Raw genomic sequence first — 22,577 nt, 5'->3', positions numbered from 1 at the left:
GGTCAACATCAAACTGTGTAGTACTGCTTTAACTTAAAACTCTGACCAGGTACCATATGACAGCCACCTAATAAAGGTGTTATAGAGGTGCTAGTGTGCATTACTGATACTTCATTCAGTAGATCTCAGAAATTCACCTTTTTCTTGTCTTTTTGGAGCAGTCTTTGTTATGGTACTTGGTGAAAAAAATTAGTCTTTTTTACCCATGAAATGTAGCATTTTTATTGTGATAATAATCAGTAATAATAAACTGCAGGTCCCAAAGTCAAGGGTGGACCTATTATCCACATGACCAAATGCTCAATGTTAGACAGAGACCTATAAAAGGGCTGATTTTTGTTACTATGAACATGTCAACAGAAGATTTACGCAAAATGCTGGGACCCTTTAAGGACACGCATTCTTAGCCATGAATTGTGTACAGTTTGTGCATGTTTGGGTATTTTGCAGGTGCATTAAGTGCGTCAACTGCACATACAGTCAGCTCTTATGAAAAAGTCCAAATACAATTACAAATACAATCACATTAGATACAATAAAAATTCATATCATATTACTGATATGTCCCAAAGAGATTCCCTCTAGACAGTCATGATATGTTTATCATTCCTCGTGTCTCTCTTCAAACTTGCAAAATTTTGTTCTATTGGATTTTATCCGCATTAAGCAGATGATAATCAATATACCCATCAAGTGAAGTAGACGTAACCTTGCAAGAAACACATCTCATTATCATCATGAAAGATCACAGCAGTCACATGTACATGTACGACAATATGTGGCTAACTTATTGGGTACTAGGGAACAGTCCATTGTTTACTGCAGTGTGGCACTGATTATTAGAATATGGCATGTGCAAACAGGTGTTCCCTTGTAGTACAGATGCCTCCATTGCATGCTGATATTGTTACTGTAAACAGTAAACTACGTACTGATGCCACTCTGTGCCTGTTAGATTCTCCAGATGGTCAGGATGTGTGGAGAACTGCATTGCTTGCAAAATGCATATCCAGCAAACAGACACCTCAAATCAAAGCATGTCGTGTTAAAATTCGTACAATTTACATCTTGGTTGCATTTTAGTCTTTAATCCAGGTTCCTTGTCCTGGAATGCAGAACTCTGATTTTTTGTTTACATCGCACTTGACATGCACTCAGGCAACAGGCAACAATGATTGTTTTTTATGGAATCTTTCACAGTCAATATTTTCAGCCGTTGCATTTAACCAGGTTAATTACCAAGACTTTTGACAGTGATTTGATTATGATGCTATAGACCTTGTCATGTTGAAAAACCTGCCAAGCTTTGTTGAGTCTGGACTATGATGTCAAACAGTGGTGTCAGAAGGGACAGTCTGCATGATGCTTATGTCATCCCACCGTCCATGGCATGTTCACATGGTGTGGGCATGCGGCATGATTCGTGTACCAGCTTGCTGTGGATGCATCCTACCCAGAAGACCATGTGTTTTTTGTAGACCCAACTACTGGCAGGTCAGTATGATATGGTCTGTTGTCACTAACTGTCTGACCCATCATGCACTGCAACATGTTGTAACATGGACATGTGGGAATCATCTGACCAAAAGAAAGTAGCAGTCAGTATCAAAGTCATGCAGTACTTGGTGATGCCCGGCCATTGGTTATGGTATCCATTGGAGGATGGACTTGGACAAATTGTTGCAAGCAGTTTATGTTGAAAAGAGAATGTCAACCATAAACTTTGATAAAGTTCATTCACTCTCCAAAAAGCAGTTACTCAAACAACTGGATAATATGATTCGGGAATCTGTTAGACGTTTCAGATATAGTAGCCATAGCCACTATCTTTTGTCAGTGACACTGGCAAAAGATGGTGGATACTATCTGAAACATTTGACCATTTTCACATCTTATTACCTGGATGCCTTCATTGACCTACATTCTCTGTCAACCGAGTCCTTCCTGGCCTGATTCCTCATCATAAAAGATCAGGTTCAATGTTAGATGGTTTAGTCCAAAATATCATTATAATAGAAGCCAGCATGCCATGTCTGGACTGAGCAACATGCATGTTAGAATGTGTCTCACTATCAAAGATCATCAGTGTTGCATCAATATTGGGTTGTTATAAACTAAAGAAACCATAAGTTCCAACATAGTTTTCAGTCCTGTTTAGCTCCAGGTGCATGATGGGACAGGTTTGTGCAGTATTCTTGCTACACTCTAACTTGAAAGATTTATCATCAGTTAAGTTGTAATTTTAAGCAGCTAGCCATGTTACATACAAGAATGGTGCTGAGTTTATACTGTAAGAAGGCTATATTGTCACTTTTTCCCATTTCCTCTGCTTTCTGTGTAAGTTTTACCTGTGCCCTATAGTCTCCATGCTCCTTCCCATCTCATTCTCTTTATATCACATGCATTTCTAACCATCACAGCTTGTGGTTGACTCTGACTGACAACTGACAATAGCAATTGCCATTTCCATACAACTTTAAGTTACTACTATTTGAATTTCCATAGGATAGGTCTTAAGTATGTTGTTTACTCTTAACACTCAAAGAGTACATTTATCCCCGTTACTGTTAGTCTGTATGACTATCGATCACTACGTGAAAAAGTGGATTTAGATATAACCTGTATGCAACAAGATAAAACTGAATGAGAGTATTGCCTAGTAATAATGTTTATAGTAGGGTCATTGCCCAGATTGTGTCATTGGAACAGTCAATATGAATGCATGCTGTATTTTTGTAGATATACTGAGCAAAATGTTGTTTGGTAAGTTGCAATAAGTTTCAGCCATCAAAGAAGATTCAGAAAACTCATACTGTTGTTCTCCTTCCACACACTGTTTTGTCATGACTCTGATAATACTCATGGATTGAGAATGACTGAGGCAAATGGATAAAGTTCTTTCTACACAACCAATGTGTCATTGCCTAGCTGATGTTTTGGTGATCATCTGTCACCTTCCTTGTGGCAGTACTGTCTGGTTCTACTTCTCACTTCAGCTAGGTGTTGCTGCATTATACCAAGGAGCTGATAAAAGCTCCTTGATTATACAGAATAAACTCTGTTCATTTAGAACCACATTCTTCAAAGTACAGAAGCGCCACCTATCTGTAGCTCACGGTATTGCCCTAAGGAAGGTGACAAATGATCACTGAGGGTATTGGCTATAAGATGTTAATTCCAAGTTGTGTGCAAAGAACTCTGCTGTCCAGTGATTTACCAATCTGATGATAAAACTATTCTCAAAAATTTCAAACTGACACCTGCTCCTGTTTCAGGGAGCTATGCCCGGGGATCAAAATGATCCTGAGCCGATGGTAGGAGGACTTTAGACATGTTTTTGTTTCCCCTCCCATGTGGAACTAAACAGTGTGGATTGTGTGGAGATGTTGATGAGTAGTTGTCAGTAATGGTCAGCCACAGGCCTTGCACAGACTTGGGTGCTGACTGCTGGTTTTGGTGTGTTTTGCTGCAGGCTGGCAGAACACGTAAATCATTTCTAGATGTAGTGCAATGTTATTGGAAGTATGACTGGTCCCATGCATTCACAGGACTACAGGTCAGAAAACACACCAACCATACATTTCTCTCTGGAACATTCTCCCATTCTCTGCTTCTTTTTCATTCACATCTTTGCTTTTGTTACCCATCTACTTATTTTGCATTTTGAAGTTTTTCCTTTTTGATTTGTTTGCATTTTTTCCTACATCCATGTTGATGAGCAAGGCTTGTGTCCCTGTTACTGTCAGCTGTGTGGCCCTGTTTCTGTCTATGTTGTTCAGCACAATTGTTAACACCTGGATGACCTAGGGCTCAATTCATTTTGGGTAATAGGTGCACAGTACCTTAACAATCTATGTACATATATAGAGAATATTTTGGGTGGACAAAATGAAATGTAGGAGTCAGCAAAATCTGATTTTAAACATTTGAAATTCTGTAACTGACTTTTGAAATTTCAAACAAGTAATGATATAATATGTATATACATGTACGACACATATATTATCATGTTTTCAGAAACTTAAATGTTAATATATGCTAGTCTACAATATAGCACTCATGATAATATTCATAGTGCCTTTAGGTAGGTAAGCCCAACACAAATATCTTGTTGCTTCGTGCAGCATTAGTCAATCCATGGACATTTAATCCCATAGTGGAATGCTGCCATGCTTAACTGACGTGTCATTTTTTGTAAAGCTCAATATAAGCAGTGTAGCCATTATTGTTGCATTATTTGCTGCACCCTCAGCATGCTAAAGGTTAAAGACTCTGACTTCAGATGTAGACTTCCTGTTACTGTCACCACCTTTCATTCTCCCTTTATTGCTTCTACCCCAAGATGTCTACTACATTGTTTTGGTTATTTATTAACATAGCTTTAGATGTAATGTTGTCCTGGAGTCCTGTGATTGTTGGACCAAAGCTAACAAGGCAGGATTCCAGGCTAACTTGATGTTGCATTGCAGCTTCATACAGTGTACATGTACTAGGGGATAAGTGTCATTCAAAGCAAGTCTTCTTTCACTCCTTCCAGATCTTCAGAATCTAAGGCAAGAACATCTGTCTTGCTCCTACCAACAAAACCACCGGACAACACTTCATCTTCCGTCTTCTGGCGTCACCTGAGGTCCCAGTCTTGAGCAGCAGCATTATGTTATCTAGTTCTAGCATAGGCAACAAGGCCATAGATAGTTGCCGCATGCTACTGATAGATGTAATTGTTGTTGTAGGATTGCAGATGTATCAAAATATAGGTTTCCTCAAAGCAAATTAAAACGAACTATGTCCTGATTTGTTGAATGCACACATTGTATGTATTCACAACGATCATTGTCATACATGTGAACTTGGCAGTGATTATAGACAGAATCTGATAGACGGTGACTAGAGAGAGATGATGTTGAAAATAATGCCAAGAGTCAACAAAGTAGGGATAAACACAGGTTGAAACAGACAAACTTTATGAGTATTGCTGGTCAAGTTGGAGCATGGAGCCGATTTATGGAGAACTGGAGTTTACAGTTGTCTTTACATGGTGGGTTATTGTCCAACATTACAGGGGAATTTGGTTACTGTATACACACTGATAACAACTCTGAAAGGCAGACAACAGTGGTGGTTCACAAGTATCATGATCTAGTACGTAAGAGGAAAGCGCTGGTTGTTGGATGCAACTCAGTTGCTCGGTATTTAGATGGAAGGAGAAATTTCTAGAAAGGTTGAAGTCTGTGTACCTCATGTGTGCATCATCCCTTACATATACAATTACATAAAGTTCAATGTTTGAAATACAACACAGCTGTTCTTAGTGCTAGACAATACCATCATGTAAGAAATGGCAATAAATTGTGGATGTAACCATGCAAAACTGTCCTGTCTCATTTATTGCACCATTGGTTTTAGAGGAAGCAGAACAGTTTTTTTCTTTCAAAAGAAGAGAGACCAAATTTGACAGTTAAGAAAGGGAAAATAATAAGTGTTGTTGTATCAAATGCACCCACACAATGTACCAAATGCCCAGTGTTGGTGTAAATATAGTTTTGAGAAGTTCTTGCAAGATGATGATTGTGTTAAAAAATTGCCTGTCAATAGACTGATCCTTAGCCTGAGTATCATCCGTATTCTACCGGGGCTCCTTACACTCGCTACCACTTTAGGGAAGCGAGTGTACGGAGCCCCGGTAGAAATAGGATGGTACCCAGGCTAACTGATCCTGACTGTCCATGACGATTTAGTTTGATCAATTATTGCATGGCAATCAGCTGTTTGACCAATGAGAAAGTGGCTGCAGATCTCCTATTATGATATATCCTTACGTTTTTATTTTGCATTGTAAATGAGGTGGGCAAGACTATATGGAATCAGTCTATAGACATGTTGAGAGCAAGGTTGATATGTTTTAGCTCAGCCCTGTTGCCAGCTGAAAACCTCATTATTTGTTGAAGGAATGTTTCCCCAAAGCTGTTAAGCTTTCATTCTGCTACTGACCACAAGTCCCACATCAGTGCTGATTAATGTATTGACTCCATTCACTTACATGATCAGGCTTCAGCAGTATGCCAAGACTAGAGCTTAGCTAACAAGCCTCATCAAAATATCAAAGAAGCCATGAGTAGAATCTTTAGAAATGAAAAGATTCCTAAAACATATCCTATTAATAAAGTAGATCTTTTACATCCCCTCTCCACTGGAGACTGCGATCACTGAGCAACAGGTTGTCAACGAGTTTTTTACATTTTGGATGTATTGTTATGTTTTAAGTCATACTTAAATGTTGTGCGTCATATTCCAATTTAAGAGTGAAGAGTAACACAAATCCAATTTTGATCGCTCATCAGTTGCTCAGGGATTGCTATCTATTGGCAAGGAAGCCTTAGTGTTTGCCCCACCAAAGTTTATCCCGTTTTAAGTTCTAAGTAGAGAAGGCATGTCTCCTGCATTTCCAATGTCATCCTACATAGCATCCTTGTTTTTTTTCATTAAATGTAAACTGTTTTATGTTATTGTCTTATAGTACATAGACACTAGACAGCATATAGAGACTTCCCATAGCTGTTATGTAAGTGTTAGAGTCTATAGTGTGCTGTAGTGTAACTGTTCCTATAGAGACTGCATGGCTCAGAGTTTTTCTGTGACCTTTCCAGCGAGGTGCTGATCATGGTAGCAGCCCTGATTTGCCTGATTTTGAGGCTACCTACACCTCCACCACGTTCATTTCGCTCCAAAAGAAGCCTCATACTACGGAGAATGGCCTGACAAATGTAACCTTTACTGTTTTATTTTCCTCAAAAAGCCCCTAACCTAACCTTGGTTTGTCGTGGATGAGCACTAACCCTGCACACTAATGGGGGCATTCTGTGTGACGCTAACTCTGACCACCACTGCTTCTTCAAGGGTTCCCTGGCTAAGAAATCACTTCATAAAGACGTTCTAGATCACCGACACTAACCTGGCTATACAAATACAACACATGGGATTCTGTGTACACATTTTACATGACTATGGTATTGTTCAATTCAGTTTGAGTGCATTGTAAATGTATGGGCAATAACAGCTTACTGTGGTTGCCACTAGATGCAAAAAAAATTTAAGAATGAAAATGTCCAATAAGTAATTTTGAAATTTAACTCCATGTTGAAATTGGTCATAGAGATAATTCTTATTTGCCAAAGTCTGAGATCTCATGAATGTTCACCCAGGGATTTCTATAACAGCCACAAGAAGGCACCCACAGGTACTAACTGCATGGTTTGTCTCCCACCCAAAGTCTGGTGTGTCAGGGCTGTCGTGTGTGTTGATAGGTTTTCCCTGTATTTTTCAGGGCCTGTCTGGGCCATACTGGGACAATGAGGCTCCTGGGGCACTGCACAGTAAATCATCAGGTAGGGCTGCTCAAGCTTTTTATAATCAAGCTGTATTATTTATAGAATTTAAACCATAAGCACTCACAGTCTCCAGCAAAGCCCTGCTTGCAGCTTATACAATATACAAAATTGTATCTTGGGGAGCCTCTGCTAAACCGTGCTGATGTTTCCACTTTTATGGATGTGACCTCCAACCTGGCTGTTACAAATCAGAGAGTCGCTAAAAATATTTTCTTAAGGGAAAGCCGATTCTCTGATTGTCTGACAGCTGGTTTGAGGCTATGCCACAAAAGTGCAAACCTCAGCCTGGTTTAGCAGAACCTCCCCATGGTGTATTGTATAGGATGCAGACAAGGCTATGTGGAGTACCCTGGTGGCCAACGTATTATAGCAGCAAAATCTAGCTCTTCATCCTCTCACACAAATAGTTCTACTTGTGTCAGAGAGGATGAAGCGACTTGGCAGCTATGATATCTTTGGATATCAGGCTACTATGTATGCGAATGGGTTATTTATGTATTGGTGTGTGGGGCTTTGAGAATGGGTTTTCAAAGGGACATAAAAGACTGAAGCAGACCATCATTAACTTCTTCAGTTCGCATTGTTTTGACTAGATAAGAAATTGTTGTTACATAGTATTACATCATTGCAAAATTCATGCACAAAGGGAAATGACAAGTTTATAAGTACCATCAATACAGTACAAGGTATAAGAAAAAGATGCACCTGACCCTTTTGTGATTACTGAAATTTGCATACATTATTATGTACCATATATAACCGTTTTACTGCCTATCACAGAGTCAATAGTTATTCCTAATTTCCTTTTGTTGCTACAGAGTCGAGCTTGGACCGGAGCTCAGCAGTAAGTACTGTTACTGTAACAGTTGTTGCCTTCATGGTGATGATTTTGCCTGCTTTTCTGCCTGTAGTCAATATTTCCTAGCCTTGCCAGTTGTGGATTTCAGCAAGGAAGAATAAAACAGGATGCATATAACCCTTTCCCTGCTGCCTGACCCAGTACCCAATCTAAATTTTGATACCCAACTGGTACCTTAGCAGGCTGATGGTTAAGCAACTGCTAGAAAGTAGCACATCTAAAGTCCACATTGCTTGTAATATGCAATATGATGTAATATGCAATATGATGTAATATGAATCATGCTGTAAAACTGTTCTTACCTTTCCTTGTTCTTGAGTGAAAGTGCTAACATCTTTCTTTACTCTTGGGTGAAAGTTGTTTGTTTGTTCCTGAGTGAAAGTGCTGACATCTTCCTTTGTTCCCCTGTCCTGTGTTGTCAGTACTCCAGCTCACCTGTGCGCTCACGGGAGGTGTCGGGCAGTGATTTGGGGTCACTGCAGAGAAGTAAAGGTCAGTCACTTCCAGACATGGGCCCACCCAAGGTGAGCTGACCAGCATGCCCCACACTCGTCTGTCCTCCACCATCCCTTGGCCCTGCTCAAGTCCTCTGCCACATGCCCCTACATGCCCCCCATCCCTTACATCCTACACCCCCACCACCCTCACATTTGCCACAAACTTCTCACTTCAGCTCCCCACCCCTCACATCCTCCACTCAAGGTTTCATGGTCATCCCGCATCCTTGGAGTCATGCAGAAACTAAATCCTTCCAAATCTTAAAAAAAAGTGTTTGAAATGTTTTAAAGTGTTTTGTCTTGGAATGTCACTACTATATCAACAGGCAACTCATTTGAACATCTAAAATGTTGAACACACTTATGAGATGTATGGGTTTGAGTGGTCTACAGATCTTTCTGTAAGGGTGACTTCGCTCTGTCTAAACTTGTTTGTTGACCTTGAGACCTGATGTTGGTGATGACAGGAGTGTAGTCTGCACACAGTAGTGAGTAGACATACAAAATGTACCTTTTAATCCTCTACCAGACCTGTCTTCCCTTAAAAGCAAATAGAACATTCCAAACAGTAGCATTTTCTATAGCCTGTGTAGACTTTATAGATCAGGGAAGACAGGTCTGACACACACGTAGCTTAGACAGGGTCCTCGGGTGGTGGCTGTTCTGCCAATACCATTCCTATGGACCAGGCTAAATAACTTAGTACATGTACATATGCAGTAGTCATCTTACAACTTAACACAATGTAGCCATAATGTCCAGTATTATATAACTTAGTCTATGTGTCAAATACAGATCCTCAACAGGCCCAAGCTATGTTAAACAGGTTCTAAGAAGATGTTTGGAACACCAGTAATAAGAATAAGATACACAATTTATATAACTGACATTGGTAAGACTACATTATGTTAGTTTTGGGCCTGTTTGAGGATAAAACTGAAGAATTAATATCCACTGGGTAGAATAACTTTTGCTAGATGCTTTCCTAGATACCCAGTAGATGCTTTTATGAAGAGAACTTATTTTGAATCTAATCCTATGAAATTTATCTTGTGTAAGCTGTATATATCTGACATTTCTATTAGCCAGTGCTTGGGAATTATTTTTATCTGTCCAATGCCGTATGGGTATTTAATAAAGAAATAATGACTAAAATGAAGAAACTTACCAGTCTGCAATTTACAAATTTACAAATTAATATTAAGAAACTCTTCAAGCAGTTGATACTATACCTCTGCTTAGTGTTATGCTTACACCCTCTGATCTGTAGGTCTTACACTGGAACTTGAATTTGAAATATAAACTTAACTGCCTTAGTAGGTAACAAAAACAGGTACTGAATGCAGGTAGTGAAAGAATGAGACTCAGTGCATCAAACTAACATGTTTTGCTGATTGCTATACTTTGCAGATATACCCAGTGGTGGAGCTACTGACAACAAACTATAAACTTCCCCCAGATGTGGACAGATCCAAGCTAGAGGTGAGATTGTCCTGATTATGTCACCAAAAATGAGAATAGTCTGATCACGTTTTATACATGTTCAGGTTACACTAGAATTATCTTAGAGCTGTGCTTTTAAGTTCGCGGTAGCACCATCGACTGTAGTCAAAAACTATTAGGGAAAAATTTTCGCGGTGGTTTTAAGCTCGCGGTGAAGTTGCCACCACGGAAACCGCAAATATAAAACCACACGCGAACATTTCTGCATTTACAGTATTTCTGTATTATTTTTTGTATTTCAGAATCACATGTCAGACGCAGATTTTGACGCAGTGTTCCACATGTCCAGAGATGAGTTCAGCAGGCTGGCAGCATGGAGGAGAACAGAGCTGAAGAAACGTGCTCATCTATTTTGACACAGACTTTCCCACGCACTCCTTTGTGTGTTTCACTTGTAGACAGGATTATACTACCACCAGCATTGTGTTCATCTCAGCTGTTAGGTATCTGCCTCAAAAGAACAAAAAACACCACCAGTATTTAGAAAACAGATGTGGTTCTAAGCTCAATCTTTCTATGAAAAGTTGAAGGAAAAGTGGGCATTTAGATGGTAGTGCTTTGATTAGAGGAGTTCAATGAAGCAGACAGAATCGTGCTGAATGCAGTGTGAGATAAGTGTAGTGTGCAAGCTTGTGTAGGTATACACAGGCAACAAATTCAAGGGACAGTGTCATGTTAATATGTTATTAGCACAGATCATTTCACTGGTAAACTTGTTGATTTAGTCTATGTGTTTTTACAGGAATGCTATTCTGCAACATTTGAAATGATCCAAAATACAATGATGGAGTAGAAGTAACAAGAAGTGAAGGATCACTAAGACATAAAAACTAATAGCTCGAGATTGTTAGACCTACAACATCTGGAATGTCAGCTATGTAAAAATAGTTGTTACATTCACTGTCATTTCCCTCTGTCATTGTGATAGTCATCAAAACAAGGATGACATCAGAAAACACTTTAGTATTATGTATGAAAATGGAACTTCTCAGTGAAGGCCAAATAAGAACATCAGTTGTAGCATGAAAGGATAGAGCCTATTTTAGTCAACTTGTGTCAAACTTATTTTTACATTTCTAGCATTTCTGTTATTATTGATGATGGCAATGTATAGTCATATATAATTATATATGTGTGTAATATGTGTAATCAAATTATATATAATCATTAAGATCATTTGCATTTGTTTAACAGGTGCTGTTACATTAATGATACGACTTACAAGTGTGTCAGTTGTATGTTGATAATATATATTACGTATATACAATAATTCTAGAGAAAGCAGAGTCTGCCTAAATTTGCTCTCTGTTAATCTAACCAGTCCTAAGTGTCAAAAGCATTGCTACCTCTTGTTTAAAAATATTACTTTAACTTTTCTTTGAAAAGTAGTTCAACATGTAAGCAGAATATGTTATGATACCATTAGACCCTCAGCCAATAGGGAAACACTTGCCCCACCATTGTTAGCATTTACTATATTATAACACAGATACACAAACATAGGGCCTCAAGGTATTTGCAATACATGTTAAATACATGTTTGAACTTTAATGTTTATTTTGCTACGTTTTCAGTGAAGTAATAGCAAATATGTGAGATTGGGCCTGGTAGACTGATGGTGAACATGACAGTTATTATCTCATGTAATTAAACTATGGATCGTGTTGTACATTGTAAAACTCGTCCTTAAGTTACCACCGAGGAGTAGGTAAGAAAGGTTAGCTCCTGCTGTCAGTCTTTTATAGGTCAACCCTTTTTAACCTTCTCAGTGCTATAATCCTTAGCAGTACAAACTAGTGGGAAAATTTGTCCTTACTATGTGTATATGAGGGTTAAGGGATCTGTAAAATCTGATCAGAACTTGCCTATGTGTCTAAAGGCTAAATTCTTTATCAAAACTTGGCATATTCTGTTTGAAGATCCTTTTTTTTTACAATGAAAATGTCATCTTTTTAGTTGTATAACATTTACTTCAGAGAACTTTATCTGCAGTTCCCATTGAAATTTATATTCCTGCATTGAAAGGGATTCATTTCAATAGTGGAAAAAGTAGTCTTACCTTGGTCAAAGTTCTACAGAAAAACATGGTGAGAGTGAAGGATATAGGGTAAGGTTGTCGCAGTGTCCCTATCTCTAGATATTGACGAATATCAGCAGCTACTCCACACAATACAAAAGGAAACTTATTATGCTATGCTTATTTATGAATACAGGATATACAAAGGAGAACCAATTATGGAAACCCTTATAGAACAACGTGACATGTAGCTACAGGTTTATTGAGGTGGCCTATAATTGTGAAACTGGATCAGACTTCAGAAAAAAAACTGACTGATTTCTCTTAGGAACAACTTGTACCCAGGCAATGGTGGGACATTGGAGGATTGTTTGCACCTCTCTAGGTCCTAGTACACTTACTGGTTCGTTAGTGTTATAAGGGTTGTGGGCAGGGCAGGAAAGAAGGAGGGAGGAGACATAAAAAGGGACGTGTCAAAATAGCAACAAAAAAATAAAAAAGCACATTTCTGTGCAGACAAAAAAACAGACACTATAAGGCAAGGACAGTTTTTGACTCGCAGACTCAGAAGTTCAAAATCGGTATTTTAACTTCCGCAGTCAATTTTCAGTTGATTTTTATATTTTAATGCAGAGTAAGCTTGAGTCATCTGGTGGGACTTTATAGCGTCACCAGATGAATGAAATGAAATGAACTGAAGCTTGAGTCTTGACTTTATGACTTTTGGACATAGATAGGAAAGGATTACAAAACTATTTGTAACATTTTTTTTCCACATGGTATTTGTGGTTGTCATATGAAATAAGAATAGTTGTCGCTGTGGGCAAAAACCTGTTGCTACTTTACAAGTACAGAGCCAGACCGAACATCAAATGTAGATGTTTGTAGACCTGCATGCCTTCCAACTTGTCCTCCCTTGTAAATCATAAGCCCCCCTCCCCCCTCCATGTCTTGATCCCATGTACTTCTCTGTTAGAAGAGCTGACTGTACCTTGATGTCAAACCTCTTCAGTCATAAACATCACAGCATAGCCTGCCTTATAGCTATCTGCTATGCACCATGGTCATATCTTCATAGCAGAAATATCAATCTTTTTTAACTTGTGTCCAATGCAATTATTCTCACCTCACATAACAATGTCATATGTCATTTACTGTGTCTGGACAGATAGTTGAGTTGGTGAGGTCCTGGGGAAGTCAAGACGAGTGTTGGCTGTAGCTAACATGGAGACAGTCAATTTTTATGTGTTTTTTTTCAAAATCTAGGTTTTTGCTTTGGCTTGCTGCAATGTGAAAATACAGTGTGATCAAATAATGCCAATTATTATGTGTTGTTTTATATTTAAATGATATCGCAATTATATGTTTTAAAAAGGTATTGTTGTAGTTTTACTAATTACAAGGCAATTCGCATGCACACTGAAGATTCACGTTTATAATGCATTGTTGATCAGAAGACAAAAAACAACATGCCCTACTAGCAGTGTGTGTGGTCGTAAGACTTTGTTGCATAGCCGTTCATATATTTACCTTTCAAAGACTGAACAAGTGAAACTTACTGACTGGTAAGACCCCTGTTCCCTTGTATTGCTCCATTTCAATGTAAGGCCAATAAACAATGCTTCCAACTCAACACTAGTGCTTGACTCCTTTGTGTATCTATTGGCTATCAGTTGTATCGTATTCAGTACCATGGACAGCACACTGTTTCTTGTAGGCTTGCTTCAGTACCATGGACAGCACGTTTCTGACAAGCTGCTGTTTTCTGGACAGCATGCTGCTTCTGAGAGCCTACCTTCAGTACCATGAACAGCACATTGTTTCTGACAAGCTGGTGTTTCCTGGACAGCATGCTGTTTCTGAAAAGCTTACTTCAGTACCATGGACAGCACACAGTTTCTGGCAGACTGCTGTTTCCTGGACAGCATGCTGTTTCTGAGAAACTTGCTTCAGTACCATGAACAGCACACAGTTTCTGACAGACTGCTGTTTCCTGGACAGCATGCTGTTTCTGAAAAGCTTGCTTCAGTACCATGGACAGCACACAGTTTCTGAGAAGCTAGCTTCATCACTATAGACAGCACACTGTTTCTGATAGGCGAGTGTTTCCTGGACAGCACACTTCTCGAAAGCTTGCATCTGTACCACGGACAGCACACTGTTAACATGTTGGGTATGCGTTAGTATTGCGTAGCTATGTAACATAAGAAAATAGCAAATTTATTCTCACAATTTCAAAAATATAGAATTATACTTACAAACATCATACCACTCCAATCTATTTCTTGTCCTGATTGTCAATGAACACTGAATTAACCCCAAAAAAGGTTACTCAAAGAAAATAGTAATGTACTGTATATATTCTATATACAGTTAAATGTTTTATATAAAAATTGCTTAAGTAACAGACATTGCATGCGAATGTCATCCATACAACATTTTAAGTGGCTACGTACATACCGTACAGCATGGCTTACATGCTCTTTTTTGCCGTGAATCTGCGCCATCTAGCGGCCTTGCTATGCTTAACTTCTATGGATTCATACAATAGGAGACAGCAGTATTACACGCGCGTACATGAATGGAAATGAAGGTATTCTAATCATGCAAAAGCCTGGAGCATTTCCACCAATCATGCACAGGTGAATTCACAAGCAAATAAAACTGACCCCGATTTTCTTGCCAAACCTTCGGGCGACAATGTGTAACCTTTCAGAGATCTGAAGCCTCCACACTCCAGTGCACATACCTTTACACGCGAATTACATGGAAGATACAACGTACGTTCTTCTCTTTGGCCTGAGGGACTCCTATAGAAACTGTTGTCTACGCGGCCTCGAGAAGGATGCCGAGGGACACTGTCAAACCTGGGGAACACATCATTCACCGCACTCTTTAAATCATTCTGTTGAACTGCTTTGTCTGCTCATTATGTTGGCCATTTAAGATCTATTGAGCACGCCAAAGAAGAACCGGAGGGCATGTTGAACAGATCATCCACAGGTGAACACACAAGCAAATAGTACTGACCCCCTGTCATTGAAACAGAGGAGCTATCAGTGTGGGGCGAGACATATCGTGCATGCACTGACATTTAGTGCCGTGTGTAATCATGTTACAGTGTGTGTGGGTGTGTGTGTGTGTGGGTGTGGGTGTGTTTGTGTGTGTGTATGTGTGTGTGTGTGTGTGTGTTAGTATGTGCGTGTGTCTGTGTTGTTGTTTCGGGTGTATCTGTCGTGTCTTGGCGTTGCTGGATATTTTGGGTCAGCCTGATTTCAGAAACTCGCTCTGGTAATGATATTTGGTATGTTGGTAGGAGTTGGAAAGACGAAGTTCCAAGTCGATTTGGGGTCTCCTGGTGTGTGGACTTGGTACTGCAGCATCACTCACGGACATGCCAAGATCTTGATTTTTTTTTTTTGATGGCAGATAGCTTTTGTTGGAAGGAAGCAGTGGTGCAAGATTGGGTCCCCTAGTAGCTATATCATATTGCCGATATTCTCCAAGCAGGGGTTTCGCGATCGGTGGGCTAATTATGCTTACTCTCCAAGCAGAGGTTCGGCTGTGGCTGTTTTAGACGGGCTTTCTATTTTCTACCGGACAGTTTATCTGGTAGACATGAAGAAAATTATACACAATAGAAAGCCCGGCAAAAAAAGCCTAAATCGCGTTAAAACATTCACAGCCGAACCTCTGCTTGAAGAGTAAGTTGTGGTCGCACTTCTGCCGTCTGAGCTGCAGCTGGCGCCTGATGACGTAGGTAATCACAGGTTGGAGTTTCCCGCCAATTCTCTCCGTCTCGCACAACTCCCCAGCCTGGCGCCCAAAATTACACGTTTTCAGCGACTGCCATTCACCGCGTCGTGCTCTTAACTTAATGAGGAACGGAGCCGTATTGTCCAGATTTCCGCTGCCTGACTGGACGGGATACCATCTGAACAACATGTTGCGTTTTCCCAGAATTTAACTTTCATGTTTTGTCATATTTTACGGCCCGCCAAGTATGGCTCATTTCCGAAGCAGGTGTCTTAGCCCATCCTTAACAATTTGTCAGTCATTACTTTACCTCAGACCTTAGCTAGGCTTCCGACAGGTATTGCTGTATCCTTTGGTGATGAACTAAACACATGGTACATTTCTCACATGTTGAGGAAAACATCCAATGTCCTTTGCTGCTTACTCTCCAAGCAGAGGTGAGGCTACGGCTTGTTTTTGACGCCATTTTAATATGTCTATATTGGGTTATGTACATTGTATTTTGTCAGATTTTGTAGTTTGACTGGCGGACAAAAAGAAAACCTGAAAAAATGAAAAACCCGACAAAGACGCCTAACAACACGTCAAGAATAAGCCGGGACCTAATAGGAGAGTATTTGCTGCTGTCTGTGTGAGGTCGCCTGAACCGTTCAATAACGTTGTACAAGTGAAAGATACCATTCAAGTACAATGCCACATATGATACGAATAATGAAAACGCGTAATTTGGAAATTGACCAATATTATTGTGTTGTAGGGCTAATTTTATCCTAGCTAGAAGTACGCCACGCAATTCAGACGACTGTTGCAATGTGGCAAGTACCGTAAAGAGACAGCACTAAACCGTGATCGTGATTTGCAGATTTGTTCATGAATTAAATATCACTTTCAAGTCCTGTTATTGGCAGTGAGAATGTATGGCCGCCCAGTCACAAAGCCTGCACGAACGCTAGATTGGACTTCAAAAGACACCAATTCTGTACAGTATTCATACTAGTAGTTAGCATTTTGTTAGATTGATACAAGAGTTTTTGCCAATACGTCAAGCTCTCGTTAAACTAACCCCTTGGTTTGTCCACACTTAGTACTTTGATACCAAATTCCGACTCGCGTTATCATTGTGTTTTCCTCGAGTGAAGACAACGTCAGTTTTGTAGATCAGTGCCGACAACAGGACTTTCCAAGGCCGGGTCACTGGGGCCAGACTATCCGGCGGTCTTCACTTTTCCCGCCTTTGTTCCCCTGTCCAATTTAGCTGCGAAATGGCGCCTGGATGTAGAACTACTGACTGACGTCTTGTCCAAAAAGGCTTTGTGTTCTAATCCAAGGTCAAAAGATTGGATGATTGAAGTACAATCTGTCGCACGGGACAAATCTTTGGACGGTCTGCTGCGTTTGTTGTTACTGTTTGGACAATTGTTTCTCTTACGAAGTGCCGTTCGCATAGTTACAGACACAACAGACGTGTAAACAGGGCATTTTTCGACGCAAAATCACACAAGATGCCAAGGACGTTTTGCTATTTCGGTTATCCCGAGTACAAGAGACTAACAAGAAAAGTAATATACGATGATTAGTACTGCAACATTGTCGACAAGCTCTATTTAAGGCTAATCCATTATACACGACGTAGTTTAGCTATCGGAGATTTTAGGATCCCGAATCTGGAATGACAAAGTCGCCCATTGACCATTTGGCGGCAGACGGTGCCATATCTCAATAACAACAGAACAGTTCTCACAGTTTGCGTCCTTCAGCTACAAACATCAGACCTATCTGCTGTAATGACAGGGCGGTGAGCGGCAAGGAGGGGCCGGCCATCTGATAACTCGTAACAACATTCCCCCTCAGTACGCTAACGTTTCACAAATATAATGTCCTTGCGTGTCAAATCACTCCCTGTTTCGGTATTAGCACCATTGTGTTTAAAAGTTTGAACGCATGTGTCCTGATATTCTATATTATGCATGGAAATGTATGTTTTTGGGTCCTGCGCCTTGATGTTTGAAACACGTGACTTGGACTTTCGTAAGGACGTACCTTTGGGAGTTTGCGACTAATACTTTCTTGTGGTTCCAGACCTTAATGACTACTTCTTTGAGTTACCTTTGCAGTTCGTGGCTAACTATCATATGTTATGAAAGATAGGTACTGCAAAGAAAGGAACTTTTATAGACCAATAAACATGTTACATGTACAACCTTTGTAAACAGAGTCTGAGATAAATGGCAAAGAGATTCTAGAAATATGACCATGTGAAATATAGAAAGTAAGAGGTCGCTAGAGGTCGCCACTTACTGTATGCTCCGGCCTTTTCAAATAACGATGGTATCATTGTATACAGGGTATGTCGGTGAAAGACTTTTTTTTTGCTATCATAGTCCAGGAAACGAACCATATTAAGCGTATTGTCCTATCATATCTCTCTCGCGGTATTGGTTGGTCGGTCGGTTGGTTGGTTGGTTGGTTCGTTGGTTGGTTGGTTGGTCTATCGAGAGGTAGAAAGAATACGTATCTTGACGCCACAAGTTAACTTCTTAAATCCGTCCATATGACCCTTAAATCTGTATCATTGCAAGCCTTGGCCCGGCTTGTACTATAGTGATGAACATGCCCCCTTCCCTCCCCCATGTGTTCAGCACAAGACTGCAGCCGTACGTGCGTCTCGTGCTGATAAGGCCCAAATAAATATTGGTAGCGTCAATCCTGTCAGACACGCCCGATAAGACAAGGGTACAAATTATGGAGCTCCGATAAGCGGGCTTTTAGTGCCGGATTATTTGTGTACTTAGCTCTCTCAGATGAGCACTTCGTGACTTAAGCAGACAGTGATAAAGCCATTACTGAAGACTACGTGATTTGTAAATGTTCCGCTGTGAGATAAGATGGTTAGTATCGAACGATAGCGGCGGCGGCGAGCAGTGTGAGCGATTGCAGTGGACAAGGCGTCTACTCGGGGCAACTAATATAGATTCAACTGCATCTGTAGTCAGATCTATAACATCTATACAGAAAGTTTTACACAATCACGGTTGAATGTAACGTTAACGTTACAGTCATTTCCTGCACATTACGCTACACAACATTTGGAGACTGGATTCTGTGCGGTCAATATCAAACTTGAAAACTGTAAAATTCAACTTTCCTTTCGTTTTTCTGGATTATCATCCTCCTGCGTAGGAGGATGTGGATTGTGGATGTGTTCCAAAGTTTCTGTGATGTCAGAATTATCTCTAATTGTCCTGATGTACTACCAACTAGGAAACAGCACAGGAGAAACTTGCAGGTAGTTTTCTCCGCCGAGCTACAGCTACCCCACGTTGTCACGTGCTCTAAATACAATAGACATGAGACGGTGGCGACCAAATGCGCACAAAATCCTTATAAAACTCGACAGAAAAGTCAATTATTAACGATTCCGTCTCCGTTTGAATATTATCTATTGGAGCATGGCGGCATCGAGTTGTGGAGTCTAAACATACATGTACCGTCTCTTTTGCAATGATTATCGTACAGAAAGTTTTGACCGTCTGGTGGATCAACAACTACGTAGTCTCTACTACCAGACTAACTACGTTGGCTATAGGGAAAATGATTTGAAACTGATATTTGTGCCATTTCTTTAGCAAAGAATTGGTAGACATTGATGTCACCAGAAAGTCATTAGCATCAACAATGAGTTCCTAAGTAGGAAACGAGATTTGTTCTGCTATCAAGTTTGAAGGAATCCGATAATGCCTTTGTTTGGCACTCCCCCATTCAATGGTTTCAAAAGTCAGCTTCCAATCAACGTTTAAAGGTTTATTTTTGGACATTCCAAAATGAAATCGATAATAAAACACATTAGTATCAGACCTTCCGTCACTATGTGTACTTTATTGCTGGTTCGTACTTCTATGACAGTTCTTAGGGCATAGTTCCGATAGGGCATGGATGTAAAATAATGACTATCATAACCATATACTGTTATTAATACGTGACGTCACAATGAAAGGGCGCATTCCCAGTCAGGAAAGAAAAAACAACGTTATATCAAAGCCGAGGAGAAAGAGACATAGATAGGGATTGGGTTTCCTTTGCAATGTGAAGTGTAGCATAGCAAGAAAGCATAACTGAGGAAAGAAAGAGAAAGAGAAAAAGAAAAACAAAAGTTTCTAAAATCTGTCCCTCAACCGACCAACCGCCTGTATGTCGGTATAGTTTACTTTAGTCCCTGATGCCGGTGCCGTAAGTCATGTTGATCAGGTAAACAGCGGCACGGTGCACGTGCGTGTACAGAGCCCGGTACTACACAAAGGGACCGACACGCCGGGCAGTGGAGACCTGACACACCGTGGACACCACAGAAAGGTGGGCACCCAAGGATGGCAGGTAACGTTACGTTATCAGCGATTATCTTACCTTCAAAACATTTCAAGACATCGATTTATTGGGAGAAAATGTACTATTGCCTCCCATTGTACATGAAGACTGCACCTCAAAGTGAACATTGACATATAACATACAACAATATCTGTACCCTTATGTAGGCTGGTGTCCTGGCAGGCACATTTACCGTGCCACACCTTTCATAAGACAAAACCATGTATATAATGGATACATAGTGATTCAATATTTCCCTTAATCTTAAAGCTACATCATTTCACTATCATCAGTATCAGATAAAGATCACGGTGACTCATGACCAGTGCTATCCCAGAAGAACAGCAGTAACAGGTGTCACAGGACAGGACTATGTGGATACTTTACATATCGGTTCCCCGATCTTCCCATGGCGGTATGAAGGGCCCAACGTTATCTTCCATCACATGGCCCCCTTTGGGTCTTTCCATGTGATTGTCGCCTTGGGAATATGAATTTTGTTGTTGTCCACCAAAAGAACAGTTATGTTACGTTGCGTGTGTACCCTTGGCGTACGGTCCGCAGATAAATAGATGTGAAATACAGGTGAGTACAGGTGTAACGTTGTGGCAGGTAGTGGCAGGTATCCTGCCCCGCCAGGTAACGACTGTTCTAGAGACGTCCCGACGACAGGCATCCGGCGCCGCGCCGCATGAAGGGCGGACATCAGGGAGATGAAAGCCTTGGGGAAATGAAATTAGGAAGTGGAAAATGATTCCTGATCCAGAAATCTGTTTAAACGACGACGTACCCACAGGCGGGGATTACGGGAGGTTTGAGGGGCAATTCTGTGGCTTCCCCTGATTTGGCTGATTATGCGCGCTGTACAGTCGTGCTTCCTGTATCCTAATCCTCACGTAAAGCCAGGGAATCAAATTTTCCCGCTCGTAGACCAAACGCGCTCCCGAAGCTTCTTAACAACAGGCGCCATTAGAAGTTATGATGTACTCTATAAAAAAACGGACACAACAACAAACCAGCATTTTCAGTACGGTTCTTTTACTGAGGTTGATTGAAATCAGTCTCTGCACCCCCTTCCTTCACGAACACACCTGAGATATTTCCTTCGTCTGAGACTTTTATATCTAGCCATATCCTATTGGTCACTCACACACAGGTGTATGCATTATTCACGTACTCAAGTAGCGGGAAAAAGTTCGGAAAATTACTGAGTGGGCGTTGAACAACAACAAAAGTAATTTGTCTCTCATCTAGTTTACAACGGCAAACCTTACTCTGGCGATAAAAACGCAACAAATAATCGTCTTTATTTGCGTTTAGTTGCTGGTGGGTTGCAGAAAAGGAAGATCTTGAATGACCGTCGGTGAAGTCAACACCATTATCTGCAGTACTCAATCTAAACGGTAGAGTGCGCTATTCACCAGTACGGCCGTGGATTGCCAGCTTGCACCTGTCGTTCGCTATTGATGTGACCAAGCTGGAGCTGCCAAGTTTGACTTGCTAAAGAGAAGAAAGCTACAACGATAAGAACTGTGTGTGTTTGTCCATATAGGATTTCACTCAATGTTAATATGCTAACGTTTGCCAACTTCGTTCGCCGCCCTCTGAAGGAATCATAACCTAACGTTTTCTGACTTTATCCCTTCAAACGATTGCTTCGTCCGACCATGACGTCATGGCATTAATATTTGAAAAGTTCGCATATAAGCTCAGGGAATTCCCGCGCAGAATGGACTAAACGGGGACGCTCCATGCCGCCCCTGGGGTGTCGCCAGACCCGTACTGTCCCCGGCAGACTCGCGAACCGTCATGCCGTCATGCTGTGAGCGACATGCCGGAATTAATCATGATTAATGTCACAGACTGTCCATAGAGCGCCGCCGTGGACACAAATAATCCTGCATCAAAGTCCGAAATACTTAGCAGTCGCATGCGCACGCGTGCTCGCACAGCCACACAAACAAACAAACAAGCAAACAATCACAAACATACTTACACATCCAAACTCACAAACAAATATAGAAGAAACACACAAACATGCATACAAACATACACACATAGAACCACATAAAAACACGGGCAGAAAACAAACAGAAGCAAACAGAAGCACATAACATGATGAACATGCAATCACTAAAGATAAGATATCATAATGCAAGCACACTTTATTCGCGGCAGGGTCAAACGAAATCTGC

The 22,577-nt window shown here is 40.6% G+C and overlaps 1 protein-coding gene across 37 annotated transcripts in view; it reads left to right on the top strand.

Moving 5' to 3' along the window:
- The window catches only part of LOC118414914 (actin-binding LIM protein 1-like), an 85,050-nt gene extending 71,153 nt beyond the window's left edge, over window positions 1-13,897 (top strand). For 18 of the 37 annotated variants that reach the window (XM_035819227.1, XM_035819230.1, XM_035819224.1 and 15 more), the window contains 6 exons: window positions 6,648-6,764; window positions 7,325-7,385; window positions 8,207-8,232; window positions 8,670-8,771; window positions 10,155-10,226; window positions 10,490-13,897. In XM_035819227.1, the coding sequence (XP_035675120.1) occupies window positions 6,648-6,764; window positions 7,325-7,385; window positions 8,207-8,232; window positions 8,670-8,771; window positions 10,155-10,226; window positions 10,490-10,603 (492 nt within the window). In that variant the 3' untranslated portion in view covers window positions 10,604-13,897. Of the gene's footprint in view, window positions 1-3,275; window positions 3,315-3,472; window positions 3,557-4,537; window positions 5,372-6,647; window positions 6,765-7,324; window positions 7,386-8,206; window positions 8,233-8,669; window positions 8,772-10,154; window positions 10,227-10,489 lie in introns of those variants that run through there. The other 19 variants (XM_035819225.1, XM_035819223.1, XM_035819222.1 and 16 more) reach the window with 7 other exon arrangements.
- The last annotated feature ends 8,680 nt before the right edge of the window (window positions 13,898-22,577 follow it).

Source organism: Branchiostoma floridae, chromosome 4 (assembly GCF_000003815.2).
Source record: "Branchiostoma floridae strain S238N-H82 chromosome 4, Bfl_VNyyK, whole genome shotgun sequence".
NCBI lineage: Eukaryota > Metazoa > Chordata > Leptocardii > Amphioxiformes > Branchiostomatidae > Branchiostoma > Branchiostoma floridae.
Note: the sequence above shows the minus strand (reverse complement) of the source record. Positions and strands in the feature narration are given on the sequence as shown.